The sequence below is a fragment of the Benincasa hispida genome, chromosome 3 (assembly GCF_027475165.1).
Source record: "Benincasa hispida cultivar pf3 chromosome 3, pf3_genome.v1.1, whole genome shotgun sequence".
Classification (NCBI taxonomy): Eukaryota; Viridiplantae; Streptophyta; class Magnoliopsida; order Cucurbitales; family Cucurbitaceae; genus Benincasa; species Benincasa hispida.
In genome coordinates, this window is record NC_143480.1 from 54,991,826 (window position 1) to 55,018,968 (window position 27,143).

The window sequence follows — 27,143 nt, forward strand, 5'->3', positions numbered from 1 at the left end:
TAACATTTTCTTGTTTTTGTTAGGCCGTCAACCGATTATTCTGCCCCCTAGTCGTGGACTATCTTCACCATCGCTCACTTTGAACATAAACAAAGGTATGATCTCATATCTTTTATTACTACTTGAATCATATTAACATACACTATCACTATGGTCTAACTGCACTTCTTTTTCTTCCGTATAAGGCCCAAACTAATCGAACATACCTTTCGTAAGTAGTTTGAGGTTCGTAAGTTTCAGGTTCGAAATGATCTTCGTTATTGTCTATTCTTTCTTTCTTCTACTTGTTGAGGACTGTTTACTTCAAATGTATCATGGTTATGTATTTTGGACTTGTATGTTGAACATTTTCACGCATTTTCTCCCTTGTGAGAATGTGAGATTTTTTTCCCTCTGTTTCTTGAAGAAGACTATGTCGAACTCAAAGTTATTACGAAAAATATTATCTTGTATTGTTAAATTTTGTATCAATTTACATCTTCATTTATCAAATGAATTCATTTCAATCACAAGTTTTATCAAAATTATATTTATTTAAATCTTCCATTATCAAAAGTATATTAAATTATGAACACAGTATCAAACTTATAATTTTGTTAATTAAATCCCTACATTTTCACAAACAAATGAATTTGAACTTAGAACTTTGTTAATTACTTCCATTAGAACTTATAATTTTGTTAATTACTTCCATTAGAACTTATAACTTTGTTAATTACTTCCATTAGAACTTATAACTTTGTTAATTAATTATGATGTTTTCAAATATTAATCCAGCATTAATTCTAATTGTTCACTTTATTAATCTAAACATAATTATATTTTTTGAGCGACTTTTAAAATAAGTTTAGGAAGTATTCAATAATACACTTATGAGAAGTTTTTTTTTTTTTTTTTTACAAGTTTATAAGTTTAATAAGTTTCAAAATAAGTCTAATAAGTTTATAAGTTTCAAACTGTACTTTTATAAATGGTGAAATAAAAGTTAGAAATGTTCAAATATATTATTTATTAATAGTCAAATAAATATACTTTTATTAATAGTGAAATCAATGTTTGAAATAAAAGTTTTATTAATAGTGAAGTAAGTTAAAATTGTACAAAATGAAATAAGTTTATAAGTTTGAAATTATACTTTTACTTATTGTGCACTACATGTTTCAAATGTACTAACATATTAAACAATGAAATAACTATACGTTTATTATTAATGAAATAAAAGTTTTATTAATAGTGAAATAAGTTAAAAATGTACAAACTAGAATAAGTTTTTAAGTTTGAAACTATACTTTTATTTATAGTGCAATAAACGTTTGAAATGTGCAAACGTGTTATTTATTAATAGTGAAATAACTATACTTTTATTTATAGTGATGTTTTTACTTATATCCTTTTTAAGTTAAATAAAATGAAAAAGTTCTTACAATAAAATTTGAAAATTAACTAGGTACATGAAAATCCAAATATGTCAAGTACTATAATATTTATGTCGACTTCTGTCACTATTGTATTAGAGACATTTATAGTGTGTCAACTACCATACCTAGTTGCACACTTTAGTTTTTTATAGGTAGTAATGGGTTGTATGAGTGGGCCCTTGTACCATAACCTCTACATCCTAACTCCCAAAAAAAAATCTTTCACTTCAACGTTGATTACTGGGAGGGCTCAGCCGCCGACTCTAGGATCATGAGGGATGCAGTTGCGCGGCCGCACAATTGAGGGTTCCAAAGAGTATAAAAATCACTCATGTACATAAGCAACATTCAATTACTTCATTAAATAGACATGTATTACAATCCCGAAAATGGTACAGGGTACTACTATCTGCGTGATGCTGGCTACTCTAATGCTGAAGGATTTTTGGCTCCGTATAGAGGGGAGCGCTACCATCTCTCAGACTGGCATGGAGTGGGCAATGCATCGACAACATCGAAAGAATTTTTCAACATGAAGCATTCGTCAGCAAGAAATATTATCGAGCGAGCATTCGGACTTCTGAAGGGCCGATGGGCAATTCTTAGGAGTAAATCCTTCTACCCGGTACAAGTTCAATGTCGAACGATAACTGTGTGTTACCTGATTCACAACTTAATCACAAGGGAGATGGGGATCGGTTCTTCACTTGATGATTCGTTGTACGAGAATCCTGCGTCTGTTGCTACGAAGGGAGATAATGTTGAATTTTATTGAGACCTCAAACGAATGGACCAAATTTAGAGATGATTTGGCTGCCAAAATATTTTCTCAATGGAAAAGATCATGATTTTTTTTTTTTTGAAGAAAGACTTATCTATTTGTTGAACAATATTCCTATGCTTCATTTATCTCGTGAACATTTTAATTCGACTATTTCAATCCATAGTTTTAGTTTTTTATTTTATAACATGTCGCACGAAGTTGTTTAATTTTCAGTAATGTCTTTATGATTTATGCATAGATGAATTAGAATGGCAGGCGATGGAAAACGATCAAAACATATGTGGACAAAAGCCGAGGACGCTGGGTTGGTCAATGCCCTAACCTCTTTGGTGGAGTCCGATTGGAAGTCTGACAATGGGACCTTCTAGCCGGGATATCTACAACACTTGGAATGCATAATGGAGGAGAAGTTTCCAGGGTGTGGCCTAAACCAGAACACTATCAAATGTAAGATTAAGAGTCTCAAGAAACAATATTCGCGATAACGGAGATGTTAAATCAATCAGGGTTTGGATGGAACAAGGAGTTTAAGTGCGTTCAAGTGGAAAGGGAGATATTCAACGTCTGGGTTCGAGTAAGTTTTTTAAAATATTAAACAATGTACACCGAACCTGTTTTTGTATAATTTCTAATATTGCTCTCATATATGAATGCAGAGTCATCCTAACGCGAAAGAATTGTGGAACAAGTCATTCTCCCATTATGATGAACTATCAAGTGTGTTTGGGAAAGATGGGGCAATCGAGCACTATTGCGAGCCACCAATGGTGATGGCGTCAAAATTTTTCCAGGAAATGGAAGACAAGATTCGACTAGGGTCACAAGAATACCCTACCCTGATAATGAACAAACCCAACTTCCTGAGGATGCAATGGAAGAAGACCAAGGAGATATGTCGACGAGGAGAGCAGGTGTACCAGATATTTCCACCAACAGAGCGAGCGTATCAACGGAGCCATCTAGAGGGAGTAAGAGGAAACGACTCACCTTCTAGAATGAAATGATCGACATCGTGTGATCAACTGTTGATATGCAGTCAGCGCACATGGGTAGACTCGTTACGTGGTAAGCTGAGAAATATGAGATGGAATTTGGGTGTCGGAAGGAGGTAGTTCAGGCCATATTTGGTATTGAAGGTCTCACTGAGGATGATAGACATGACCTAATTGATATCATTGGCACGGACATACAAAAAACAGACCTCTTCCTAGCTGTACCAGAAGAAAAACAACTACAATATTATACACGCCTACTTGCTAGGACCCACTAGACTGACCACCTAATATTTCAACCCAAAAACATATATTTTGTGAATTTTATTGGAAACGGCCACATGTTCAGTCCGTTCATATTATTTTTGTGATCTTTTGAAAAATGTTACTGTACTACATCACATTCTCACCATCAATCAAATGAAAGGTAATTATCTTATGTACAATTTCAATTCCAGATATAATATGCATATTATATAAAAATAAACTGTATGATATGTGAAATAATAATGTTAAGTTAGCAAGATTCAATATATATACATACAATATATCAATTCATTAGTATTGGGATAACTACCTTCAATATATATACATACAATATACAATATACAATATACCAATTAATTAAGCAGCAATATGAAATATATTTTGTTGGTATGTTTTACAGATTGAAGATAATTAGAATTATTACAGTTTTTTTAAAAAGAATATATGAAAAATAATATATTATGTTCTACAAATTGAGATAAAAAATTTGAGATTGTCATGTTTATATCATAAATGATTTGAAAAAATAGGTGTATATTTGAAAATTAATCAACAATAGCAAAGCATAAAATTTAAAAATAAAAAACAAACAAAAAAAAAATAGAACTAATCTCATTCACAAAAAAACTACATTAGATACCCAACTCAACTCTGCACTCAAACATGGACTTCTAAACTCGACTCAACTCAACTTTGCACAACAAATACAAACAATAAATACCAACCCAACTCACACAACAAACACAAACAAAATGCTCCGAATACTTTTGTTTTAAAAATTAGAGGGTTTTAAAAAAAAAAAAAAAAAGAAGTTATTTACACAAAATAACAAAATTTAATTATTTTAAACTTCCATCAGTCTCTATCACTAATAGACTTCTATCAATGATACACTTCCATCAGTTTCTATTACTGATAGACACGAATAGAAGTTTATCGATGTTTTTTTATAAATAATTTGACATTTTTTCTATTTGTAACAATTTTCCTTTTAAATACTTAAAAATACTTTTTTAACTTAAAAATATTTTTTTCTCTCTCAGAAACTTATCAAAAACATGCCTGACTCAATTTTTATTTTCCAAAACTCAAAGGCAACACAACATATTAGAATATTATTCTTTATGATTTCAACTTTAACTTGGACAATAAGATGCTCAAAATTCATGGTCATTTCAAATATTCCAACCAAAGATCTAACTCGAGATTGGAGATTTAAACTCCTGACCTAAGAATAGATGTTTTTCGACCATATGGGATTTTGTCATTTTTCCTTTTTTCGTTTTTTTTTTTTTTAAAGAACTTTTCATTGAGTGGTTCTCTTACAACCACCATGTATGTTGTAAGTTAGTAATGTAACTCGCTAAAAGAATGGCTCTCTCTCAACTTGTATAAAATTGGCATAGTACTCGAGTTATTACACAAAAATTGTGATTCCATCATTATATTCCAATTATTCCCAATAACCCAACCAAGATTCAAATTCTGAATCCAACCTAAATGAAACTTTCCCTGTTACCTCCGATCGACAAATCAACGCCTCGTTAACGAACAAGAGCTCACTCTAGTCTCCAATGGATGGTACCACTAAACAACGTTTTAGGCTAACGACGAGACAGCTTCAATGGCACTGCCTAGAGGCCATGCTGCTTCAACCATGGAATTCTGATATTTAACCTTCTTCACCAATGTTATCTCTTGCCAGGGATCCAGCCCTACACCAAACCAAAGAAAACAAACACAGATACAAATAAATTACACGACCGTTAATTATATATAACAATAATTTATCTGATATACGTATTAACAGAAATGTGAATGCAACCTACCGAATCCATCTATGAGTAGTGTGTACTGATACACAAGATCCATACACAAATACGGCAGGTTATCCTTCTCGACATTGGGATATGTACTGGCGTCTTCGACTTTGATTTGGCATGCCTGCTTTGCTGCATCGTTGAAGTCTGCTGGGCGAACTTTAGCAACAGGCTTATTGGGGTCAGCAAAACCAGCCTACACGTTTACCAGGTTCATCAGTGATTCGTGCAAAAACGACCATTTCCAAACACCCTTACTGCAAGTCAAACGGATCTTACCTCAGCCGCCCTGTCAAAGAAAAATGAAGCAACGAAGAGATTCTTCTGGCCGTCTCCTCCTCCACCATTCCAAATACCACCAAAAGTGCACTTCATGTGAGTACACGTGGATTCATTAACCTTGAGGGCCTTCAAAACTGTACTCCTGCATCCATTCAAGCTAGACCCTGATGAAGAGGCTGATGCTTTGTAGTCCTTTCCTCCGTAATGGTATTCACCTAGAAAAAGAGAGACCATTGAGAATACTTCAGTCCAAAAGCTCCATTTGATTTCCAGAAAGATAGTAAAGAAAAGAAGATATGAATTATTCTAACGAAGATAATAACCTATAAGAACCAAATTGGAAAATTGAAATTTTGATCGACCCCGATTAGTAGAGAGAGTCAGAGAAACAGCTTAACATTTACTGCTAAATGTAAAGGTGTGGGACACCATATGAATCTGTTTCCAATAATATATATATATATATATATATATATATATATATATATAGAAGTTCAATTATGATGGAGAGGGTACTTTTTTGTACAAGAGTCACACGGGTGTTGAGAGATAAAAAGAAGCTCTTGAACTCTCCCAACCTAAGTATGTTTTCGTGTGAATATATAAGCAGGTTTTATCCAATATCCAAAGTAGAGTTAATATACACATCCTACTTATGGTTGAAAGAATACAAGGCATACAAAAGATACACACCCTGCTTGGAAGAATGTGCATTTACAACAGAAGAATGGACCAGGTGGGAAAGGTAGTAGGTGGGGGCTGGTTGGGGGAGTTCATGGTGGCCGGAGACGGTTATGTGAGGTTGGAGAGGCTAAAGGTGAGAGGAGAGAGGAGAGGCTTTTTTTTTTGTGTCTGATTTGGATAACATGAAACAATTGATCTCTGAATATAGAAATAATTGCTTTCTTGAAAAAAAAAAAAAATGAAAGAATATAAAGACATACAAAAGTGATATAGAATTATAAAATTATGATTATTAAAGCAAGGAACTGATACTTTATCATATTTCAGATACGAATACATGCACAAGTACTTGCATATTCTTCCAAGCAACATAAGAATCTTAACATGCTCCTACCTATTGTGAATGAAGAATGAAAAGATTGTCGTTAGTTAAGATATTAGTAATTTGTTACAAATAGAGTGAGCGAGAAAGGACAAAAGGCTGGCATTGGTTTACTTGATTTAAGCTCGAGGGAGAATACTCAATATGGTAGGTTTCAAGTACCTCAAATGCTTGTAGATTATTGTACTGTTTTACCTTTTATATTTCTTATGGGTTCCTTTGGTTTTTATCAGAGAGTTTCTCCAATGGTCTAGTGCAAAGAAAACATATTTCAAACAATTGGCTTCCTCACTTGTTACAAACTCAAAGATGTATTATTTTGTCAATTATTGTTATTATTTTTCTTTGATAAGAAACAAACTTTCCCTGACAATTCTTTTTTTTTTTTTTTTTTTTGTGATAAGAAGCAAAACAAACTTTCCATGACTTATAAGAAAGATGTATTATTTATAAGAACAATGATTTAATGGATGACCAAAATACTTTCCCCAACAGACAAACATGCGGCAAGAAGAAGTTTATACTCGAAAGTGGTTAGTTGCAATAGGTTTATACTCAATAAGACACTATGTTGCGACTTACGTCAACATAAGAGATGGAGGAGGGAAACGGTGATTGCAAAAACATTTATGGTCTGGAAGAGAAGAAAAGAAAAAACAAACCTTCATAGCCAGATAGGATGCAATCATTGCTAGAATCTTCGGAGACACTCAAAACCTCTGCTCGAGCAGCTAGTAACCCATAATGCAAATAACTGTAATTCAAATAACCAACAGCCAAATAAAGTCAAGTCTAAAAAACAATCATATATTGTCAAATCATCAGCGGCCAATTGAAACACAAGACAAAATAGAAAAGAGAATTGATACAAAAGAACTTTAAAAATCCTGGGAGAGGAAAAATACAAGCATTCGCCAGAGCCTTGGGAGAGATTCAACAAGTCGTATTGCCATGCCTAAAATTTACCAGCTGGTAAAATCAACGAGACGAGGAAGTAGAATGTATACCTGTGAACATAGAGATAATAAGTTGCTCCCTTCAGATACATTTTTTTGACGTATGCACCCTCTGCATCTGATAATTGAGCAGCATCCTTTTCTGAGATAGCATATGCCATTTGAACAGATCCTCCCCCAAGATCTACAACTCCAACTGTATCCGAATACTTCTTACCCAAGTTTCCAAGCAGATAGTTTAATGTCACCTGGAAAATGATATCCACGCTTGTAATATGTTAATGGATGGATGAGAACATCATGCAAGATCTCAATAATTATTCTGATTATAAAAATTCCATGCATGAATTAACAATCCAATTGAACATATTTCTGTCTCAAATTCTGCTAAATGCTGTTATGATGTTTAACATTTGTACATAGTTTACCGACAACCTCTTCATATTCCATTTTGCTCCCAAGTTCCATGATCCTATTCTGTTAACTAAACTCATTCTTATTGCTATTCCAGCACCTAGGCTAAATGCAAACTCACTGCTTACATGCCAACTCCATCCTCAACTAAGAAAAGGTAAAGCTCGGGTTAGAGAGAGAACAACACATCCTAAGCTTTGAAGATTTGTAGGATTTTCAACAGAAAACAGAACTTCAGACCAAAGTATAAACAAAACTGGGTTTTTTCTTATAGAATGGCTGAAGAGTAAGCAATATATGTGAGTGGCAAACATGATAGTTTATCCTGAAGGCCTCATATTCTTTCACTTAGTGGGGGAAAGAGAGAAATTAACGAGAACATGACATCATTACACGATTGTGCTGCAAATAACATGCATTTGAGGGTTGAAAGGAAACTAAAAAAAAAAAAAAAGGTTGCAGCTGAGGATCATACTACATACAGAGTACAAAGTGCATCAAAGCAATAATAAACATACCCAAAGGTAAGAACCTTCTTGAGTTCCATCAATCACGGAGACGGCATCTCCCTCCAACCTGAAGTCAGTTTTGTCTCTCAGAAGATCCCTAACCTTAAAGAATATACAAGCTTGCATCTATTAGCATGAGATAAGGGAACATAAAAATTGATTCCAAAGAACAAGAAAGGAACATTACCGCCTGCAAAATTCTATCTGATGCATCACCTTTCAGGGCCCTCAAGCCAGCAGTTGCCTGCATTAACATGAAAAACCAATTACAACAAGTGACATATTTTTTTCTAAATAACAGAGTTCGAAAAATTCGAGGAAGATCAACGAACCCCAACTCTAACAGGGGTCATTGGCCGCAGCCCTTTAGGAACCACGTCTTGAGCTTTGTCCAAGAGGGAAATTAGAGATGCTGCAGCATCCTTGGGGCTGTCAGCATATGCACTCAGTCCTGGTTTAAGCTAAAGAAGAAGTAAACAAATATAAGCACAGCCAGTCAACTCAAATCCAACATTTTACATGTGTACAATCACAAGAACAAAAAATAAGCACAACCCATCTAAGTGAAAATGTGGATAGAGGAGACAGAGATTAGTACTTGTTCGAAAAGTTCGATATCCTTGCCAACGGGGAGGAGATCGAGATTATGATCGAAGCAAAAGACATGGACACGACTCCCAGAGCTACCAGCATCAAAAATAACAGCAAAAGAGGTCTTGGAAGAAGAAGACGACCTGTGATCAGGGGAAACTTTGCGGTGGTTGAAGGAGTAATCCTCACGAGCCGGCATGAGATAAAGAACAAAAGCGATTAAGAAAAGAGAAAGAGAGGTAAGCAATAAAACCCCTCTGAATCTATAGATCTTGCTAGACAACGATTCCGACTGTTGCTTCCCGGAACGCTTATGCATCTTGTCAAATTCCAACTGAAGTAACTTCTGTTGATCTTGAAGTGGAAGAGAAGCGGATTGACCTTCAAGAAGCTCGGCGGAAGACGGAGATCGGTAACGGATCTGACCGTTTCCGGTGGAATTGGAGGCAGCGGGAGCCTTCAAGGACTGCGGTGGTTCGGGAGTCGGATCCAGCTCTTCTTTTGTGAAGAACAACGGCAAATTTACGCAATGAATTGACTAATGATTGAGTGGAAACAGCATGAAGGACGGATCTGGTTGGAATCCGTCAGTGAAATCGAGGAAATGGGGTTCGTTGGAAGTGGTATTTGGATTGAAGAAGGAAAAATTGGAAATGGGTTTGAATTGGGACGGTTGAAGGGAGTGTTAACAATGGCGGATTTGGATTCAGAAGTAAAAGCAGTTGTGAATTGGCTTCAGAGAGCGGCAAGACAATTGAAGAATTGGAACGTAAATAATGACACAATTTTTACGTTTTTGGATCAATGCTTCCACTTGACGGTTCTTTGAAACTTTATTTTCTTTATATTTTTCTTTATATTTTTATTTTTTGTGTTAGATATTGATATAGTACTTTCCACACGTCAAAATTAAAATTTTTCCTACTTTTTTTAAGATAAATTTTATTAACTTTTCTTCATGTTATTAAGAAATGAAATTATTGCACGTTTTGAAGTGATTTTAAATTTATCATTTTTAAAACAATTTTTGTATCATCAAAATTGAGTTTGAATAATTAAAAATATATGTTTGAGAATGATTTTGAAAATTACATATTTTTTATTATTTTTTTTCTTTTTGTTGTGATTCATTAATGTAATTATCTTACCTTTTTTTATTATTTCTTCTTTTTATTGTTTGATAAGGTAACCAATCATATCTCAAGTTCGATTCCAAATGAAATAGAAAAAAAAAATTAAAAAAAATTAATAGGTGGAATTTTAGTAGTGAAATTTTTGAAGTTTTATTTGCAAATATCCTTGTTCATGAGTCATAAATGAATATTGACCCACTTTCTAGAAATTATATAAGTTTTATAACGAATTATGTTATCAAGAGGTGAAATTTCAAAGTCGAATCCATTGTCTACATATGCCAATAGAGTAATACTCACTCTAGCTATTCTTTTTTTTTCTTTAACTTTCTTTTCCTTTCAACTTTCTTATCCTTTTCTTATGAATATTTTTCTTTTCTTTTTTTTATTCTTTTTCATTATCGTTACTCGATCATGATTATCGATACACTTAAATGGAAGGACAACTTGAAAAAACATCAAAAACAAACAAAAAAAAAAAGTTATTGAGTAACAAAAGAGAGTAACGAAAGTGAGAGTCGAATATCAACAAGTATACACAAGAGTCGATTCCGTAATTTCACAAGTAAAAGGTTATAAAATTTAAGTTTTAAAAGTAATTCATATTTCTTTTGGGTCTTGCCATATAATTATTTCTTTATTTGTTTGTATTGATATAATTATTTTGCTAAGATAGTCAATAATAGTTCAAAGTCGACCTCAAATGAAAAAGAAAACACGAGAATCACATTTAGTCTCAAAAACATTTGTAATGCACATGAAATTTTAATATTTTTTTAAACGAATAGTTCTTTTTTTAAAGAACATACGTATATAAAAGTGGACCGAAAAATCCTGCCAAAATAAGTGAAACTTTAAATTTTATTTTGCAAAATAAGAAAAGATGATCAACATTCAATGTTTGTATACTAAGATAATATATAGATTCAAATCTAGTAGAGTTCATAGACAGTAAATATATGTATTTCACTTATTCATGTTAATGTTATTGTTGATAAGATTGTTGAAGAAGTGAAATATCCACCTAATTTAAAAAATCAAACCATAGAAAAATAAATGAATAAGGTATTAGGGATGTTATCGGTCAAATTATTGATTGGCCTTAATAATAGAACAATGAAAGTCAATGTTGAAGTTAAAATGAGTTGAGTTCAATCATAATTAACATAATCTTTGTTTTAGAGGTAGAAGGTTCGACATAATTATGTAAAAAAAAAACAAAAAATGAAAATCAAAGGAAAAACGAAAACATTAAAATTATTTTCTTTCTAAAATTGTGTTGTAGTGACTGTATAAAACATTAAAATTACTAATGAAAAAAGTATCTCTTTTATACAGTCAAAATAGAATATATTGCTATATATTCCTACCATAAAAAATTACTAACTTCACTTGTTTTAAAAAATATATAGATAAATTTTTTTTTATTAAACTCATAAAAAAATGGCCAAAACCAGCACTCAATTGACATCGAGTGTATTTCTCTTCTATAAAGTCAAAATAGATCATTGCTATATATTCCAACCATAAAAAATTACAAACTTTCACTGTTTTAAAAGATAAATGTTTTTTAATTAAGTTGAAAAATGGTTAGATTTGTGGATCGATTCTCCCTATCCCATTTGCACTAAAAAAAAGGGGAAAGGGGAGTAGATTTTAAAATATTTTTTAAAAAAATAAAAGGAAATTGACTTCAAACTATGCTTTAAAAAAATCATCCATTATTGTTTGGTATTAATCATAAATAAACAAACACTGAACTAGCTTACGATATTTGATAAATGGATATTGTTAATTTAAGTACAATAAGTAGAGATTCAAGAACGTGCATAGAAATTTTACGATTTAGATCCACAATGATTAAGATATACATACATTTTAAGCAAATTACCTTCATTTTCTAATCATGTATCTTGGTTAAATAAGACAGTTACCTCCTAAAAAGTATTTGACCAAAAGAAATGGTTGTTCAGAATAAATAAGTGTCGAAACATACTAATATCTTAGGATTTTTAAGATCTTAAAAGTTAAGTGTCAAAATTAAGTACAGTAAGTGTTGAAATTAAGTACAATAAGTGTCAAAACATACTAATATCTTAAGATTTTTAAGATCTTAAAAGTTAAGTGTCAAAATTAAGTACAGTAAGTGTTGAAACATACTAATATCTTAAGATTTTTAAGATCTTAAAAGTTAAGTGTCGAAATTAAGTACAATAAGTGTCAAAACATACTAATATCTTAAGATTTTTAAGATCTTAAAAGTTAAGTGTCGAATTTAAGTACAATAAGTGTCAAAACATACTAATATCTTAAAAGTCACAATCCAAATAAACTGGAAGAAATTGGTTATAAGAGTCAACCTAAGCATCACTACCAAACTAGGATTATTATAGGTCACACGTCGGAGTCGGAGTCGGAGAAACTACTTTAGTTTACTAAAGAGTAATGTAAAACTCTAAAGAAAAATAACATAAAACTACCTTAATACCAAAGAAACATATAAACAAAACCTTAAAAAGCAGCAACAGCAATCTGTATAAGGCCATTGACAAATTGGTTGAAACAAAAATAAATGACTAATGGGAACTTAACTGAAGGATTATCGATCCAGAAGCAGCTGCAAAATATAAACTTTAAACCGGCACCAATTATCTTAAGAACAGAACTGGAAGTTCTTACTTGCTACATTTGATTGATCAAAGCTTATCTAAAGAAACATGGTGGCAGCGGCGACTGATTTCAAGCTTTCTTCTGCTTAGTTGGGGCTGGGGGTGGTGGTGGGAAGATGATTCTGAAAAGCCAAGCAGCCAAAATGGCTCCTATGAAGGGGGCGATCCAGTACACGTACAACTGCTCCCATGTATCATGCCTATTGTTTAGATATGCCCATCCAAACGCCTGCATTTCAAAACAAAAATCAGCTTTCTTGCCATAACGAAAATAACAGATATCATCTTCTCCATTTTTTAGGGTTCGAATTCACAAAAAATTGTGATACGACTTTTACCAGTTCATGAACCAAACATTATATATCCAAGGGATGAACCAAAGGAGCCAAACGGGTCAGATGAGTACACAATGGAAGTTTCAAATAAGATGAAGCAATAATTCACACTGTATAATCCTTCTATAGTTCAATTACCAATCCTTCTATAGTTCAATTACCAATCCTTCCATAGTTCAAATTGTCAATGTCTACTAATCTTATAAGACAAGAGTCTCACTCTATAATATTTGAGTAAAATTTAAATATCCTATATAGGTGATTACCACAGAATTTGGAACATGGTGAGTTGATATCACCTTTGTCATGCTTTCATCCGTTCAACATATTTGGCTCTAGTGTTTCAGGATTTAAAAAATAAACAAATAAATAAAAGGGGCTTTTTTAAATATTAAAAAAATATATATATTTAAAAATATTTACACTTTATAGCAAAACGAGTAACTCATCTCAACGTCAAGCAACAATGAAAGGAGTGACTCATGTCACTTATACGAATGGTGAGATCTTTTCCTCTTTCTAATTTAAGATCCAACATAACTATGTGAAAACCTTTTTATTTAGGGAAATTCTTATAGATAGAAAAATCCAATAAATATTTACACTTTATAGCAAAAAGTTCCAAAAGTACAAATATAAAGTGTAAATATTTATTGGATATTTCTATTTATAAGAATTTCCCTAAATAAAAAGGTTTTCGCATAGTTATGTTGGATCTTACATTAGAAAGAGGAAAAGACCTCACAATTCCTATAAGTGACATGAGTTACTCTTTTCATTGTCGCTTGATGTTGAGATGGAACCTCATGTTTACTTAATATGGTATCAAGGCCCATGACACCTAAACAAGTATTTGGTCCAAAAAAAGAAAGGATCTAACCCAAGAATGAGGAACCCAAAAGAGTCATCATCTAGAGGGGACATGTTGATGAGTCCATTAGAGAGATGAAAAGACCTGACACTCCTCATAAGATGCATGGGTTACTCCTTTTATTGCCAATTAGTTTTGAGAGGAACTTCATATTTATCTAATAGAGTTTTTTTCGTTTACTTCAAAAGGCATTTTTAGAATTTAAAATTTATTAAAAAGGAAAAAATTTTAATTATAAAACACAAGGGGACGGAGAGAAATTGTTGAGAGTATTTTGTTTGAAAAAGTTAGCTATTGTGAAGGGAGAATGGTTAGAAAAAACATACACAAGGAGATCGTGTATGTACAGACTGCAGAATAATCGGTAGTGTAGGTGTATAAGTGAACTAACAAAAGAAATAGTACATGCGTCAAGAGAGATGAACGAGAGAAGCATGTCTAGATGGAGATAAGGTGAGAGAAAAGTAGGTGTCTAGAGAGAAACTAGTGGAAGCATTTATGCACAAATATTAATGAGAGAATCTTGTGTCTAGACAGAGTTTAGAGCTAAGTATTGTAGCCAAAAACCAATTAGGCAGAAAGCTCTTTTGATGTGTAAGTTTCAAAGTTGGTGGCTGTATGGCGTGGGATTACTCAATCGAAATTCAAGGGCAAGAATAGAAAGACCTTTCATTTATCTGGCTTTATTCGGTTAGCTCCTAATTTAAGTCTTTATCAGCTACTCTATTCTCGTAACAAATATGGTCGGCTGGTGATCTAGGGTGAAAAGATTCCCAAAAAGGTAAAGTATTTTGCATGGACTCTACGTGAGTCCTAAACTCAGCAGATAAGGTGCAAACTAGGTGGCCAAACGTACTTTTAAATCCAAATCTTCTTTGATAAAAGATGGGAAGAACTAGACTCAGTTTTTTCCCCTTCCTTTATCCCCTTTAGTCCAGGATGATATAACGCCATGCCATCCTTCAGAGTTTTATGTCATCCTAGATAGTGCACAACTTGGCAAAAGATAATATGAAATAAACATAAGAGGAAAGTTCAGATGTTGTGGACAAATGCAGTTAAGGCATTGCTGATGATTCTTGGAATTGATATGGAAAATTAGGGTTTTTCAAGATAAACCTTGGGACAGGAAGAAGTTTTCAATTTAGCTAAAGTTTATCTTCTCGGTGATTATTTTCCTCCTTTATAATTGGTTCAAATTAGAATGCGTTTAACCATGTACAATAACTCACAAAAAGAACTCATATGATTGAAATTAGTAAAGAGTGTTCCTTTCATTATGCATAGATAAAATATAGAGATAGTTCATGGAAGTAAGGTTCAATATATGCTCAAAGCAACCAGCTATTAATGCAACAGCTCCATCGCATCAATAGCACACAAAATACAACCATTTAGGTTTTAAACCAGAACGAATTATCATAATAGTAATCAAATCAGAACAAGTAAAGTATAAAGCTTAATAGAAGAGATGAACTCACATTTGCAGGATTCATGGAAGGCCCTGTGTAACTAGAACCGGCAACGATTAATGCCACGGTGGCCATTGCCAGCAACCATGTTTTAATAACTGGGCTAGAGGGACCCCTGAGTATAATAAAGAGAACAGCAAAACTGATTATAAAGGTCAAAACTCCTTCAGCTGTAGCTCCAGAATGAATGTCAACTTTCAGAGAAGGTCCACCAAGCATGTGCTTGTATTGTATAGGCATCACCTCCTTGATCGCCAGGGCACCAGCAACCGCACCAGCTGCCTGCCAACAATAAATTAAATCTATAATAATTAGTACCATTCTTTCAGAAACAATGAATTCTAGTTGAAGGCAAAAGATAACAACACCTGCAAAAATTCTCAACAAACATCATTATATTTATTTCCTATTTTAATTTATCCCCGAATCTCTGATAGAACTTAGATGTAAAAGGATAATAACAGTCAGTAGTTTTTTTTCTTTTCTTTTCTTTTTAGTAACCCTCAATGTCTGGCCAACTTAACTTCAACTAAACTCACATGACAATCGACCCTACAATATTTGAATGTTAAAGAAATTCGTAAGATATTAAATCCTAGATAGGTGGCCGCCATGGATAAGTCAATGATTAGAGACTTTAAAGTGTTTCCTCTAATTTGCCCCAAATTTTTTTATTAGAAAAATCATATATATAAAAAGTTTGGAAGGTAAGATCTTCCTCCCCCAGAGCAAAAAGCAACCCATTTTGTAAAGCATGCAAAATCATTTACCTTAGCCCTAAATCGACATGTCTAAAGTTTTTTTTTCTCCTTTTTCCTTCTTTCTTAATCATTAGTCAGCATCAACTCCTTTTTAGTCATACAACAATCTTTCTTCCTCAGTCCAAACCCATCACTCAACGATCATGGAAACTCGATCCACCACTCAAGAAGCATCATTAAAAAAAAAAAAAAAAAAATCAGAACAGACCAACACGCTAACAAAATGTACATTACATACCCTAACCACATATTATAGAGAATGCAGGTAAAAAATCCAAACCAATCGAGACAACCCACAAAATTTCCACTCAATTACAGAAGCAGAGAGAGAAATCAAAAGCTAACCTGAGCAGGGAAACGGATAGCCATGGCGAAGAGAGAGGTTGGACCGACACCGGCAGCATAAAAAGCAGCAGTAGCAGTGGGATTAAAGCTAGCCCCACCCAAAGCAGCACCAATTATGTTGAAAACGAAAACAAGAACAAAGACAAGAGTAGTAGTGATAAGAAGGGGGTGAAGCGGAAGGCCATAAACAGCGGCTGTCGAGTACAGGACGGAAGTGAGAACCCCAAGAGACGAAGCACAGAAAATCCACATGGAAGTGAGAACGGCATCGCCGATCGCAGCCTTGATAGCATCAATCATGGTTAATCCTCTTGAAATCGAACAAGAAGGAGCAGTAATTGGCCGGAATCAACTTGACGCCGGAAGAAGAGAAATCGCAGCTGCAGCCGCAAATAGGTCAGTACTGAAAGAGATTTTCTACAAAATCTGGGTTCGATTCATACGGAATCGAAATCAATCAAAGTTAAATAAGAAAAAAAAAATCTTGGGAAAAAAAAAAAAGAAAAAAAAAAGAGGAAAAATTGGGGGAAAATAAGAATCACAACTGTTGTTGAGGATTCATGTATACCGAGCCATTCACCTAACTCGGGATTTTCCTAGGATAAAATTCGCTGTGGATGATTTTGATTGCTTCGATGAACTTTCCGATTTTAAATTTTGTCATTTACTGCAAAGTCTTAAATTTTATTATAAATATTTGAAATCGCAAAAATATTTAGATTTTATAGTGAAATTTTTTTAAAGTGTTTCTTATTTTTAAATTTTTTTTACTATAAAATGTAAATATTTTTTATATTTAAAAATACATAAATATATATATAAATAAATTAGGTATACAAAGTATAATTTTTTTTTATCTTTTTAAAAATAAAAAATATTTACATTTTATAGTAAAAATAAATTCTAAAAGTACAAAATACTTTTGAAACTTTTGTTTAAATCTTTTTAGGATTTTTTTTATTGATAAAAATTTCTCTTTACTTTCTACCTTTTACAATAAATTTAATTTGTCGACTAAATCGAACACAATTCAATTAACATCTGAATGCATTATTAACTTCAAAATTTGTTACTTGTTATTATTTTTACACTAAATTTTGAAAACATGTGATGTTTTTTGAAGGGACATGTGAAAACTATTATTATTCATTTAGACAATTTCGATAAAATTTTGACAGATTAACTTTAAAATTGTAGATATTAAAATTGAACAAATCTCAAAATGTAGGACAACAGTGATATTTTAATCTATTTATATTTTGTATTTTTATTTTGATACTCTATAGTTTTATCCTTGTCCTCATACTTTATATTTTATGTTTATACTTTATATTTTCATCCTTATATTTTATAAAATATCATTTTGTCCTTATACTTTACATTTTACCTTTTATACTTCCAATTATTCTCCAAATTTAGTTTATATATTTTTAATGGCTTTTAAATTATTACAATTCTTTATAAATAGTGTGGATTTTTTCGTCGAAAGTCACTTTGAAAGTATTACCTAAACTCTTCCTCTGAATAATAAAGCCTACAAAACAACGAACTACTGTCATTTCTTCATTATAGATTGAAATCTTCACCGAACTTAATGCACAAATAGATTGAATGGTAGCAAATAGCATCTTTTTAGCCTACATATTTCATGGAACTCTACCTCATTTGTCAAGTTTTTTCTTGAAATTTCAGCAAATGTACGAAAAGTGATTTAGGAAATGACTTTCGAATCGGATGCGCTCGTCCAATAAGAAAGGCCTTGATGACAATAATTTTAATGCAATAACGCTTTAATTGAATAAAAAAACATATATTAGAGGGAACAAATGATTCTTATTCCATGTAATCTCATGAAACAACTCGTCTGATCCTATAACATTTGAATGTAAAAAAATATGTTGATTACACCCAGTAAGAATTGAGGGATAGTGCCCTAACATAAGTGGGCCTACCAACAAAAGCAACTTATACTTGATTGCAGGGCACAATTTGATTTCGTATGAGAAAGACATCATAAGATATATGGTCATATGAATATATTTTCAAAATTTATAAAGGAAATGTTAGTATGGATTTTTTAAAAAAAAAAATCAAAGATCAAAGATCGACAATAAACTATCATGAACTAAATTTAAGATTCACTTAAAATATTGAGACTAAAATGGAATGAAATTTAAAGTATAAGTACCAATATGATATTTTAATTTTTAACATACATACATGCAATGCAATATCCTTCATCATTTTTCATTTTTTTCTTAAATTAAGAGATTTAGTCTCTCACCTTTAAATTTTGTATCTATTTGGTCCCTAAAGTTTAAAATGTGTTTAATAGGTTTAGTTTTGTGCTTAATAGGTCCTTGAACCTTAAAAGATGTCTATTATAGATTTTTAAGACCTCGTTTGATAAATTTGTTAAAATCAAGCTTATTTTCTCTCAATTTCTTATAATAGTTTTCATCTATCTCAAGTAAAATAGTTAATCGTTCGTATAATTTTAAAAACAAAAACAAGTTTTAAAAAACTTTTTTTTTTAGTTTTCAAAACTTGACTTGATTTTTAAAAAGTTGGTAGAAAGTATATAATAAAGCAAAAAAAAAAAAAATGAGGGGGAAGATGTGCTTGTAGGCTTAATTTTAAAAAACTTTACACAAAATTCAAATGGTTACTAAATGGAGCCCGAGCTTTTGGTTATGTATCTAATAGGTGATTTAAACGTATTTATATTAGATTTTTTTACTTATTCAATATTTTAAAAAATTCACGTACATACTAGAGAGTAAATTGAAAGTTAAGAGTTACATATTAGGCATCAAATTCAATTTTATATCTATTAGATAGTTAAATTTTAAAAATTTTGAATATGTTACTGACCTATTTTAACGGTTTGAATGTTCATAAACCTATTGGACACAAAATTAAAAGTCCAAAGACCAAATATTTTGAAAGTAAAATAACTAAAATTTAATATTCAAAAGCGTCGAGACTAAATAGAAAATGATTCATATAATTCATAATCAAATAATATTTAGCCTTTTTTGTGAGAATATATTTTAGCCTATTAAATTTTACCCAATCCCAATCTTGTAGCATATCATTCCTATTTTTAGCTAAAATGGGCTCTTATGATAATATGGAGGCCAGGGATTTGATCCCCAATCCACACATGGTAAAAAAAAAAAATGTAATTTTGGAATTTGACTAAAAGTTGGGGTCGTTTGACCCACTAACTTAGTGTGTGTTTGGATTGATTTCTAAGTGTTTAAATAAGTGTTTATAAGTGCAAAAAAATGTATAAACACTGAGACAATCAATCCAAATGAAAAAAAAAATGTCTATAATAACTATCTAGATTACAGACTTACCCAAGTAACTCATCTTTCCCTCTATATCTACTTTTTATATTTATCAAGTAATTTTATCCGATTTTCTTAATCTACTTTTTGTTGGAATAAATGGAATATGAACTTTCGTGTAAAGTTGCATTGTTTTATGAATGAATATGTCATTTTGGAAATAACAATTCGAAGAAGAGATCACTATTCAAATGGCCACAAATAGTCTATAAATATGTCTCTTCTTCAAATTGTTTTTAACAGCTTTTCTATAAGTATTTTTCACTCATAAAACTTTTCTCCCTTTTTATAAATTTATGCAAGTTCGATTTATTTCCATAAAATGTAGTTTGTTGGATCTTGTGGACGAGGTGTTACTTCCCATAAGAAAGGTAATATGTTCTATCTTGAGAAACAAAGACATTAGAGTGAGTAAAATTGTCTTGAGACAACGTAAAGTTACTAGACTCAAATTCTTTTTGGTATATCAGGTTTCTGTATTTTTTTTTTTTTTCATAGGGTTTCTCTCAAATCGATAAGATTGTACATGGTTTTACTTTGTTTTTTATTTGCCCATTGAACCCATGACCCCCAGATTTCTAAGCGTACATCTAACCATCGCTGCACCACGATGCTTTTTAATTTTAATTTCAAAATTTTGATTCCTAGTTCTCTAATTTTACTCTTCATCACATTAGAAAAGTAATTTGAAGAAGAATTTTGTGAATTTTTCATCCTATAACTTTCACTCATATAATCTCTATTATATATATATATATATATTGTTTGTTGATTTTGTTTTACACACAATTTTCTGTGTTGTCTATTTTAGAAGAGACAACCCACCTGATATCGTGTTTTCATAGATTGAAAATATGTCTTCGTCATTCATATAATTTTATGTACATGTGCCTTACATATTATATTTTAGAAATTAATTTTGTTCATATATTTTTTTATATATGATGTTTTATATATCTCTAATAGATATATATTGATCTTATTACAAAATATTTCATAGTTTGAAAGGATATTGAAATTGTTGAACTATAAATATATACATTTTTTGTGCAGTTTCATCAAAATTTTAGTACCTATAACCACTTTGTTGTGTTGGATTTGAATGACGAGTAAAGAAATGAATTTTATTGGATATAAGCATTTTATTATATGAATTTTATTGCGTATAAAACATATTTGATAAACGATAACATGTATGTCAGTTATATGTATGACTAATGTGTTGCATTATTTATGTATTTTTTTTTAATTGGCTTATTGCAGTCCATTGTTACTATTATGCGTAATAGGTATCAAATATTATGTTTTCATGTTGTTTTACGTTTCAAGAATAATGAATAATGTCTTAAGTTTATTTGTTGTCTTATTTGATTTTAATTTGTGAGAATTTATTTGGTAAAGTTATTTACCTTGGTTCACAAATATTTGGTGATCGCTTTCACATAAATGTCATCACCGATACAAAATCTTGCACCATTTTTTGTGAAAATCATGGAGAAATTTAATGGCAATGATTCCAAATGATGACAGGATCTTTGACTTTGTCAAGATTTTGAAAGAACATACTATCGCATAATGTTTGAAGGATAAGTCAACAAATAAAAGATTCTTGCACTTGAGGCATAGACACATATGTTAAGTATCTACGCAATAGCCACATTTTGAGTGGACTAGATAACACACTATATAATGTGTGCGGTGGTGGATCTGGAAAAAAAAAACTATGGGAATCATTAGAGAAAATTAACATATATAAGACAAAAGATGTCATAGCAATGAAATTTATAGTAAAAATTTTCCTGATCTATAAAATGATTGATTCCAAAATCAGGATAAGACACATTTTGTGAATAGGTCTCTCCATGGTTGAAGGTTAATTATATTTTATATGGAATTCTATATATAAAAATATACTAAATTCTTTGTGAATTATGGAAAGGTTGAAACCTTCTTAAAATCTCATGTCATTGTGGGGTATTTCGGAAAAGTGAGTATTCCCCAATTGATAATCGAAGTTTGAGAATATTCGTTAATAATTTAAAAAGAGGTTGAGTTATGTTTGAGTTGGCTACAAAATTTTTGTATGGTATTCTTAAAGTGTGAGATTACAAAATTTTTGTATGGTATTCCTAAAGTGTGAATACAACCCAAACCTCTTTAGTGAATAATAATATGTCTCGACATACATGACGAAGACATAATACAATCAGACAACTACCTTCTAGTGAATTATCACAAATGACTTTGTAAGGTCAAAAGATAATATAGCGATCCACTTACAAAAGGCCTAACTAGAAGTTGGTTGAAAGTTTATCAAGAAGAATGAGGTTAAAAACCTTTAATTTTAAAAAGTTAACAAGAGAGGTAACCCAACCTAGTTGACTGGAGATCCTAAGATCTAGGTTCAATGGACAAACCGACTTATGGATAACTTAGTGAGCAATGCTTTGAATTTTTTTTTTTCTTCTTACCCATTCTAAGGATGATGAGACAATGCAAGTGTGGTTTTAGGGTAAGCATTGTGCTTTTAATGATTCTATAAGTTGTTGAATAATTACTTATGAAAGAACATATACGATGTTCTTTATAAGAATCACCTATGTGGGTGTGGGTCGTTTCTATGAGAATTTTTAAGGCAAAATCTCTAAAACACTCATGAGACCAGGTGGTGTTCAAAGCCAAAATGAACACAGTTATGAGAATAAACTTTGTTATAATGAGAAATTGTGTGACTTCAATTATCTTAATTTACTCTAGAACGGTTTTCAGTTCAAGACATCAAGTCCACTAATCAATCAAGTAAACTCGATTGATGTTCAGTAGGGAAAGTTCAAAGTTTTTACTACTTATCCTGATGCAAATTCTTCATTGGAAAATACCGTATGTTTCCTTTTTTTCTTAATCTTAAATTGTCAATTTACCATTTATGGGGGATTGTTGGAATAAATGGTATGTGACCTTTTTGTGTAAAGTTGCATTGTTTCATGAATGAATATGTCATTTTGAAAGTAACCAACTTGAAGAAGAGACACGACTATTCGAATGGCCACAAATAGTCTATAAATATGTCTCTTCTTCAAATTGCTTTTAACAACTTTTTCATAAGCATTTTTGCCCCTGAACTTGTCTTACTAGTTAATTAAGTTTAAGTTCTCTTAATTATATGTTTAAGATATGTATTAGTAATAATGGAAAAAGAATGCACTAAGTATGTTTAATGAATATTGCATTTGAAAAACACTAGGAGAGGAAAGATTTTCTAAGTGTTGCTTGTATATGCGTTCAGATGGTGAACCTGGTCTACATGTAGGAAGTGGAGAATAATAAAGGCAAGCCGGAGGAAGGGAAAAAAATATGCTAAGTATAAAAGCTTAAGATCTCGGGTAGAAAGGGATGCAATGACGCCTAGTGGTAAGATGGAGAAATGGTTATGTGAGATAGGTGTTGAGAGCCATGGTGAGTTCAAGAAGGTAAACGCATAAAGGATGCGACAAGGGAGATGTTAAGTCAATGGCTAGATGGCTCATGGGACATAAGGCGTATGTTGACTAAAGGCTAAGCCTGTGTCTTGTTGTATGTCCTAAAACTTGCAGTTTGTAAAGTTAAACATATTTTATTATCAATAAAGTATTATTCAACATTACTTCAATAAAGTTGTTATTGAATCTATAAATTGCACTTATAAAGTCTAAATCCAATAAACTAATATCTATGACTATTATATGTATACTTGAACTTTATGTGGAGAAATAAAAGTGGATCAGGTTCGAGTAAATAGTCAAAATGATCTATAGTGTACGAATAAGATTGGATGCCTTATTCTGGTAACACCATTGGATGCGGCCCACTCTGTAATTGTTACAATTTATTGTAAGGTGCTATAAATGAAGTGATCCTGATTTGTTCATACGTTGACATGAGAAGTGGGGGTGTCCTATGCAATGAGTTTGCATAAGATCAGACCAAAAAATAAGTCACTTTTACTTTAGAATGTTGTTTACTATTTAAGATTGGCTATTTCACTTAGATGACCTAGGTAACTCGATCTTAATCCTGAGCTAACTACAAACTCCTATTTATTCGAGATTATCCTTAGATTTGCATAGGTGAGGGTTGGCTCAACAGCGCCGGCTCAATAAGCCTCCCATTTCAAGGATAAGACCAAGTAGATAGCTGAGACATAGGGTGCAAGAAGAAATTCATGCCTACCCGATACAGGGATAGGAGAAAGGTTTTTCTCTTAAGTACTAAATTCAGGTCTTGAACAAGGGGCCCCACCGTCCGGTTTAGTGATTGGATCTCAAACCAATTGTTCATTAGAGGATCAATGGAACTTAAAGAGCAAGATGTAATATCGGGGGTAAAAAAACATATTGACCCAGCCGGTATTACGAACAACCTGTGAAGGGTCAACTTAATTATGGTTAAATCAAGTAGACACAGGTATATCTATAGTGAGGAGAGTGCAACTATCGAGCTATAGTGTTGTGACTTGATAGTTAACGAATACTGATTAATCTTGTCTAAAGAGTTTTAGCCAATTAATCTTAAATCGTTGGAGCTCATGATATGTAGGTCCATAAGGTCCCTCTACTAGCTCGTAAAATATGAACACCTTGAATCAATAAATTGAGTGAATTGAGAATGATATGAATTTGAAGTGTTCAAATTGAAAATAGGGTTTGAATTTGAATAATTAATCAATGTTTAATTTATCGAAATTAAACGAAATTAGAGAGTTTATAATATTTAAATATTGATTTAAATATTAAATTACATGAATAGGATTCATGTTTTGTATTAGATGTGATTAATTTAATATTTGATATTAAATTATTATTTAATTAATTAAAATATTTAATTAATTAAAATTAAATTAAATTCTCACTTTATTTCAAATTTCAGAATTTGAAATTTTGAGTTTGATTTTAATTAATTTTGAATAATTGAAATTAAAAACAAATAAAAGGAAAAATGGAAATTTGAAAATAGAAAATGGAAACACCAAACTTTTGTGAAGTAGAAGGTGTTTTCTCTTCAATTACACACCTTGCCCACTGAATTTTAGATGATTGAAGGTCAATGTTGTTGAACTTTAGTTCTTGCATGTGAATTAAATATAAAACCTCTTCCATTTGTAGATGAAATAAGAGTTTTTGCAGTTGGAAAAGTTCTTGCTGCAGTGTTCTTCTTCTCGACAAAAATCCACTCTTTTCCCTTCACATATTCACTCCAATTTGGAGTTCCACTACTCGAATTCAAAGCAAGAATAGTAAAAAAGATCTCTTGATGGTTCACTGTTGAATTGGAGCTGAAATCACATGAAGAGCAACTTAAAATTGGGAGAATTCATCAAAGGTATGTAGTTTAGAAACCCTCTTCTGAAGTTTCTGTTTAACCATGCTTTTAGAACTCAAATTAAATATAATTAGAGTGTTTATTGATTATGTTTGCTTTCATTGCATGCTAGCAGATCCTAACAACCTAGGCGTCGTGCTTGCGAGGCGATGGCCAAGCGATTCGAGCTTATACAGCGGACTAAAATGTGCATATAAGCTTAAGAGGACGTTGAAGAGTGTAATGGAGGCCTAGAAGTGTCGATAAGCAGCATGCGTTCATGCATGGTTTAAACCGTGAAGGTGTGACGCAAAGACGTTATGGGTATTGTGATGCCCTAGTTTATTGTATTTGTATATTTTATTCTCTCCATGTAAACTCAACATTGTATATATTTGCATATATTGATCCACTAGAGTTTTAGTCCAAGTGGGAGTATTGTTGGGTTTTATGTCCTAAAACTCGCAGTTTGTAAAATGATAAACATTTTCTATTATCAATATACTTGTTATTGATCTCATAAATTGTATGAAATTCTAAATCCAATAAACAAACCCATGACTATTGTATGAGTACTTGAACTTTATGTGGAGACATAAGAGTAGATCGGGTTCGAGTAAATAGTCAAAATGATCTATGGTACATGAATGAGATTGGGTACCTTATTATGGTAACACCATTGGGTTCGGCCTACTTGTAGTTGTTATAAAGAGTTGTAAAGTGCTACATACAATGTGATCCTAATTCATACATGTTATGACATAAGGAGTGGAGGCGTCCTATGCAATGAGTTTACATAAGATCCGGACCAAGAAATAAGTCACTCTTACTTTATAACGATATTTACTGTTTAAGACTAACTATTTCACCTAGATGACCTAAGTAACTCGATCTTAATCCTGAGCTAACTATGAACTCTTGGTTATTCGAGATTACCCTTAGATTTGCATAGTTGAGGGTTGGTTTAACAGCGTTGGCTCAATAAGACTCCCATTTCAGGGGTAAGACCGGATAGATAGCTGGGGACATAGGATGCAAGACGTAGTTCACGCCTACCCGATTTAGGGATAGGAGAAAGGTTGTTCTCTCAAGTACTGAATCCAGGTCTTGAACAAGGAGTCTCACCCTCTCACTGGGCTGAGAGAGTTTGGTTTGGTGATTGGATTACAAACCAGTTGTTCATTAGAGAACCAGTAGGGACTTGAGCAATAAGACGTAATCTCGGGGGTAAAACAGATATTTGACCAAGTCGTTATTACAAACAACCTGTGAAGGGTCAACTTGTTGATTATGGTTAAATCATGTAGACATAATATATCTACAGTGAGGGGAGTGCAACTATGGGCTTTAGTTGAAATGCCCATTAGTTAACGAATAGAGATTAATTTGGTCTAATGAGTTTAGCCAATTAATCTCGGATCGTTTGAGCCCATGATCTGTAGGTCCGCGAGGTCCCTCTACTAGCTCGTAACGGACTAGCTCTAAAATAGCGTGATAAGTTAATTTGAAACGTTCAAATTAGACTTAAGGAAATTAGTAATTATATGAGATATAATTATATGTTTAATTTTAGAATTAAACGGAAAAGAAGAATTTATATATTTAAATATGATTTAAATATATAAATATGGAGTGTTAAAATTAATTTAATATTTGATATTAAATTAATTAAGTTGTATTTAATAATTAATTTATGAAATTAATTGATTTTTCATTTTTAAATCCAAATTTGATTTTTAGATAAAATTGAAAAAGGAAAAGAAAA

General features: G+C 31.9%; 3 protein-coding genes across 3 annotated transcripts; 1 reads left to right on the forward strand and 2 right to left on the reverse strand.

Moving 5' to 3' along the window:
- Positions 1-1,788: 1,788 nt before the first annotated feature.
- LOC150037384 (uncharacterized) lies at positions 1,789-2,193 on the forward strand. Its single transcript, XM_090311979.1, has one exon. The coding sequence runs from the start codon at positions 1,789-1,791 to the stop codon at positions 2,191-2,193; it is 405 nt and encodes a 134-aa protein (XP_090168105.1).
- A 2,632-nt stretch (positions 2,194-4,825) lies between these two features.
- On the reverse strand, positions 4,826-11,869 carry LOC120073155 (apyrase 2). Its single transcript, XM_039025810.2, has 9 exons — positions 9,107-11,869; positions 8,841-8,969; positions 8,696-8,752; positions 8,518-8,610; positions 7,637-7,833; positions 7,292-7,383; positions 5,561-5,778; positions 5,291-5,477; positions 4,826-5,176 (listed from the first exon to the last, which is right to left on the reverse strand). The coding sequence occupies exons 1-9, from the start codon at positions 9,416-9,418 to the stop codon at positions 5,061-5,063; spliced, it is 1,401 nt and encodes a 466-aa protein (XP_038881738.1). The 5' UTR covers positions 9,419-11,869; the 3' UTR covers positions 4,826-5,060.
- A 776-nt stretch (positions 11,870-12,645) lies between these two features.
- Positions 12,646-17,380, reverse strand: LOC120073156 (aquaporin SIP1-1-like). Its single transcript, XM_039025811.2, has 3 exons — positions 16,686-17,380; positions 15,589-15,861; positions 12,646-13,130 (listed from the first exon to the last, which is right to left on the reverse strand). Exons 1-3 carry the CDS (start codon positions 16,983-16,985, stop codon positions 12,972-12,974), a joined length of 732 nt encoding a protein of 243 aa, XP_038881739.1. The 5' UTR covers positions 16,986-17,380; the 3' UTR covers positions 12,646-12,971.
- Positions 17,381-27,143: the final 9,763 nt, after the last annotated feature.

Coding starts and splice junctions, on each gene's coding strand:
- LOC120073155 (XM_039025810.2), bottom strand. CDS start 9,418: ATGCATAAGCGTTCCGGGAAGCAACAGTCGGAATCGTTGTCTAGCAAG. Junction 8,970..9,106: donor ATATCGAACTTTTCGAACAA/GTACTAATCTCT, acceptor CTTCTTCTTTAG/CTTAAACCAGGACTGAGTGC. Junction 7,834..8,517: donor AAGAAGGTTCTTACCTTTGG/GTATGTTTATTA, acceptor ATCATTTTCCAG/GTGACATTAAACTATCTGCT.
- LOC150037384 (XM_090311979.1), top strand. CDS start 1,789: ATGTATTACAATCCCGAAAATGGTACAGGGTACTACTATCTGCGTGAT.
- LOC120073156 (XM_039025811.2), bottom strand. CDS start 16,985: ATGATTGATGCTATCAAGGCTGCGATCGGCGATGCCGTTCTCACTTCC. Junction 15,862..16,685: donor CTATCCGTTTCCCTGCTCAG/GTTAGCTTTTGA, acceptor TATTGTTGGCAG/GCAGCTGGTGCGGTTGCTGG. Junction 13,131..15,588: donor CTTCCATGAATCCTGCAAAT/GTGAGTTCATCT, acceptor TTTGAAATGCAG/GCGTTTGGATGGGCATATCT.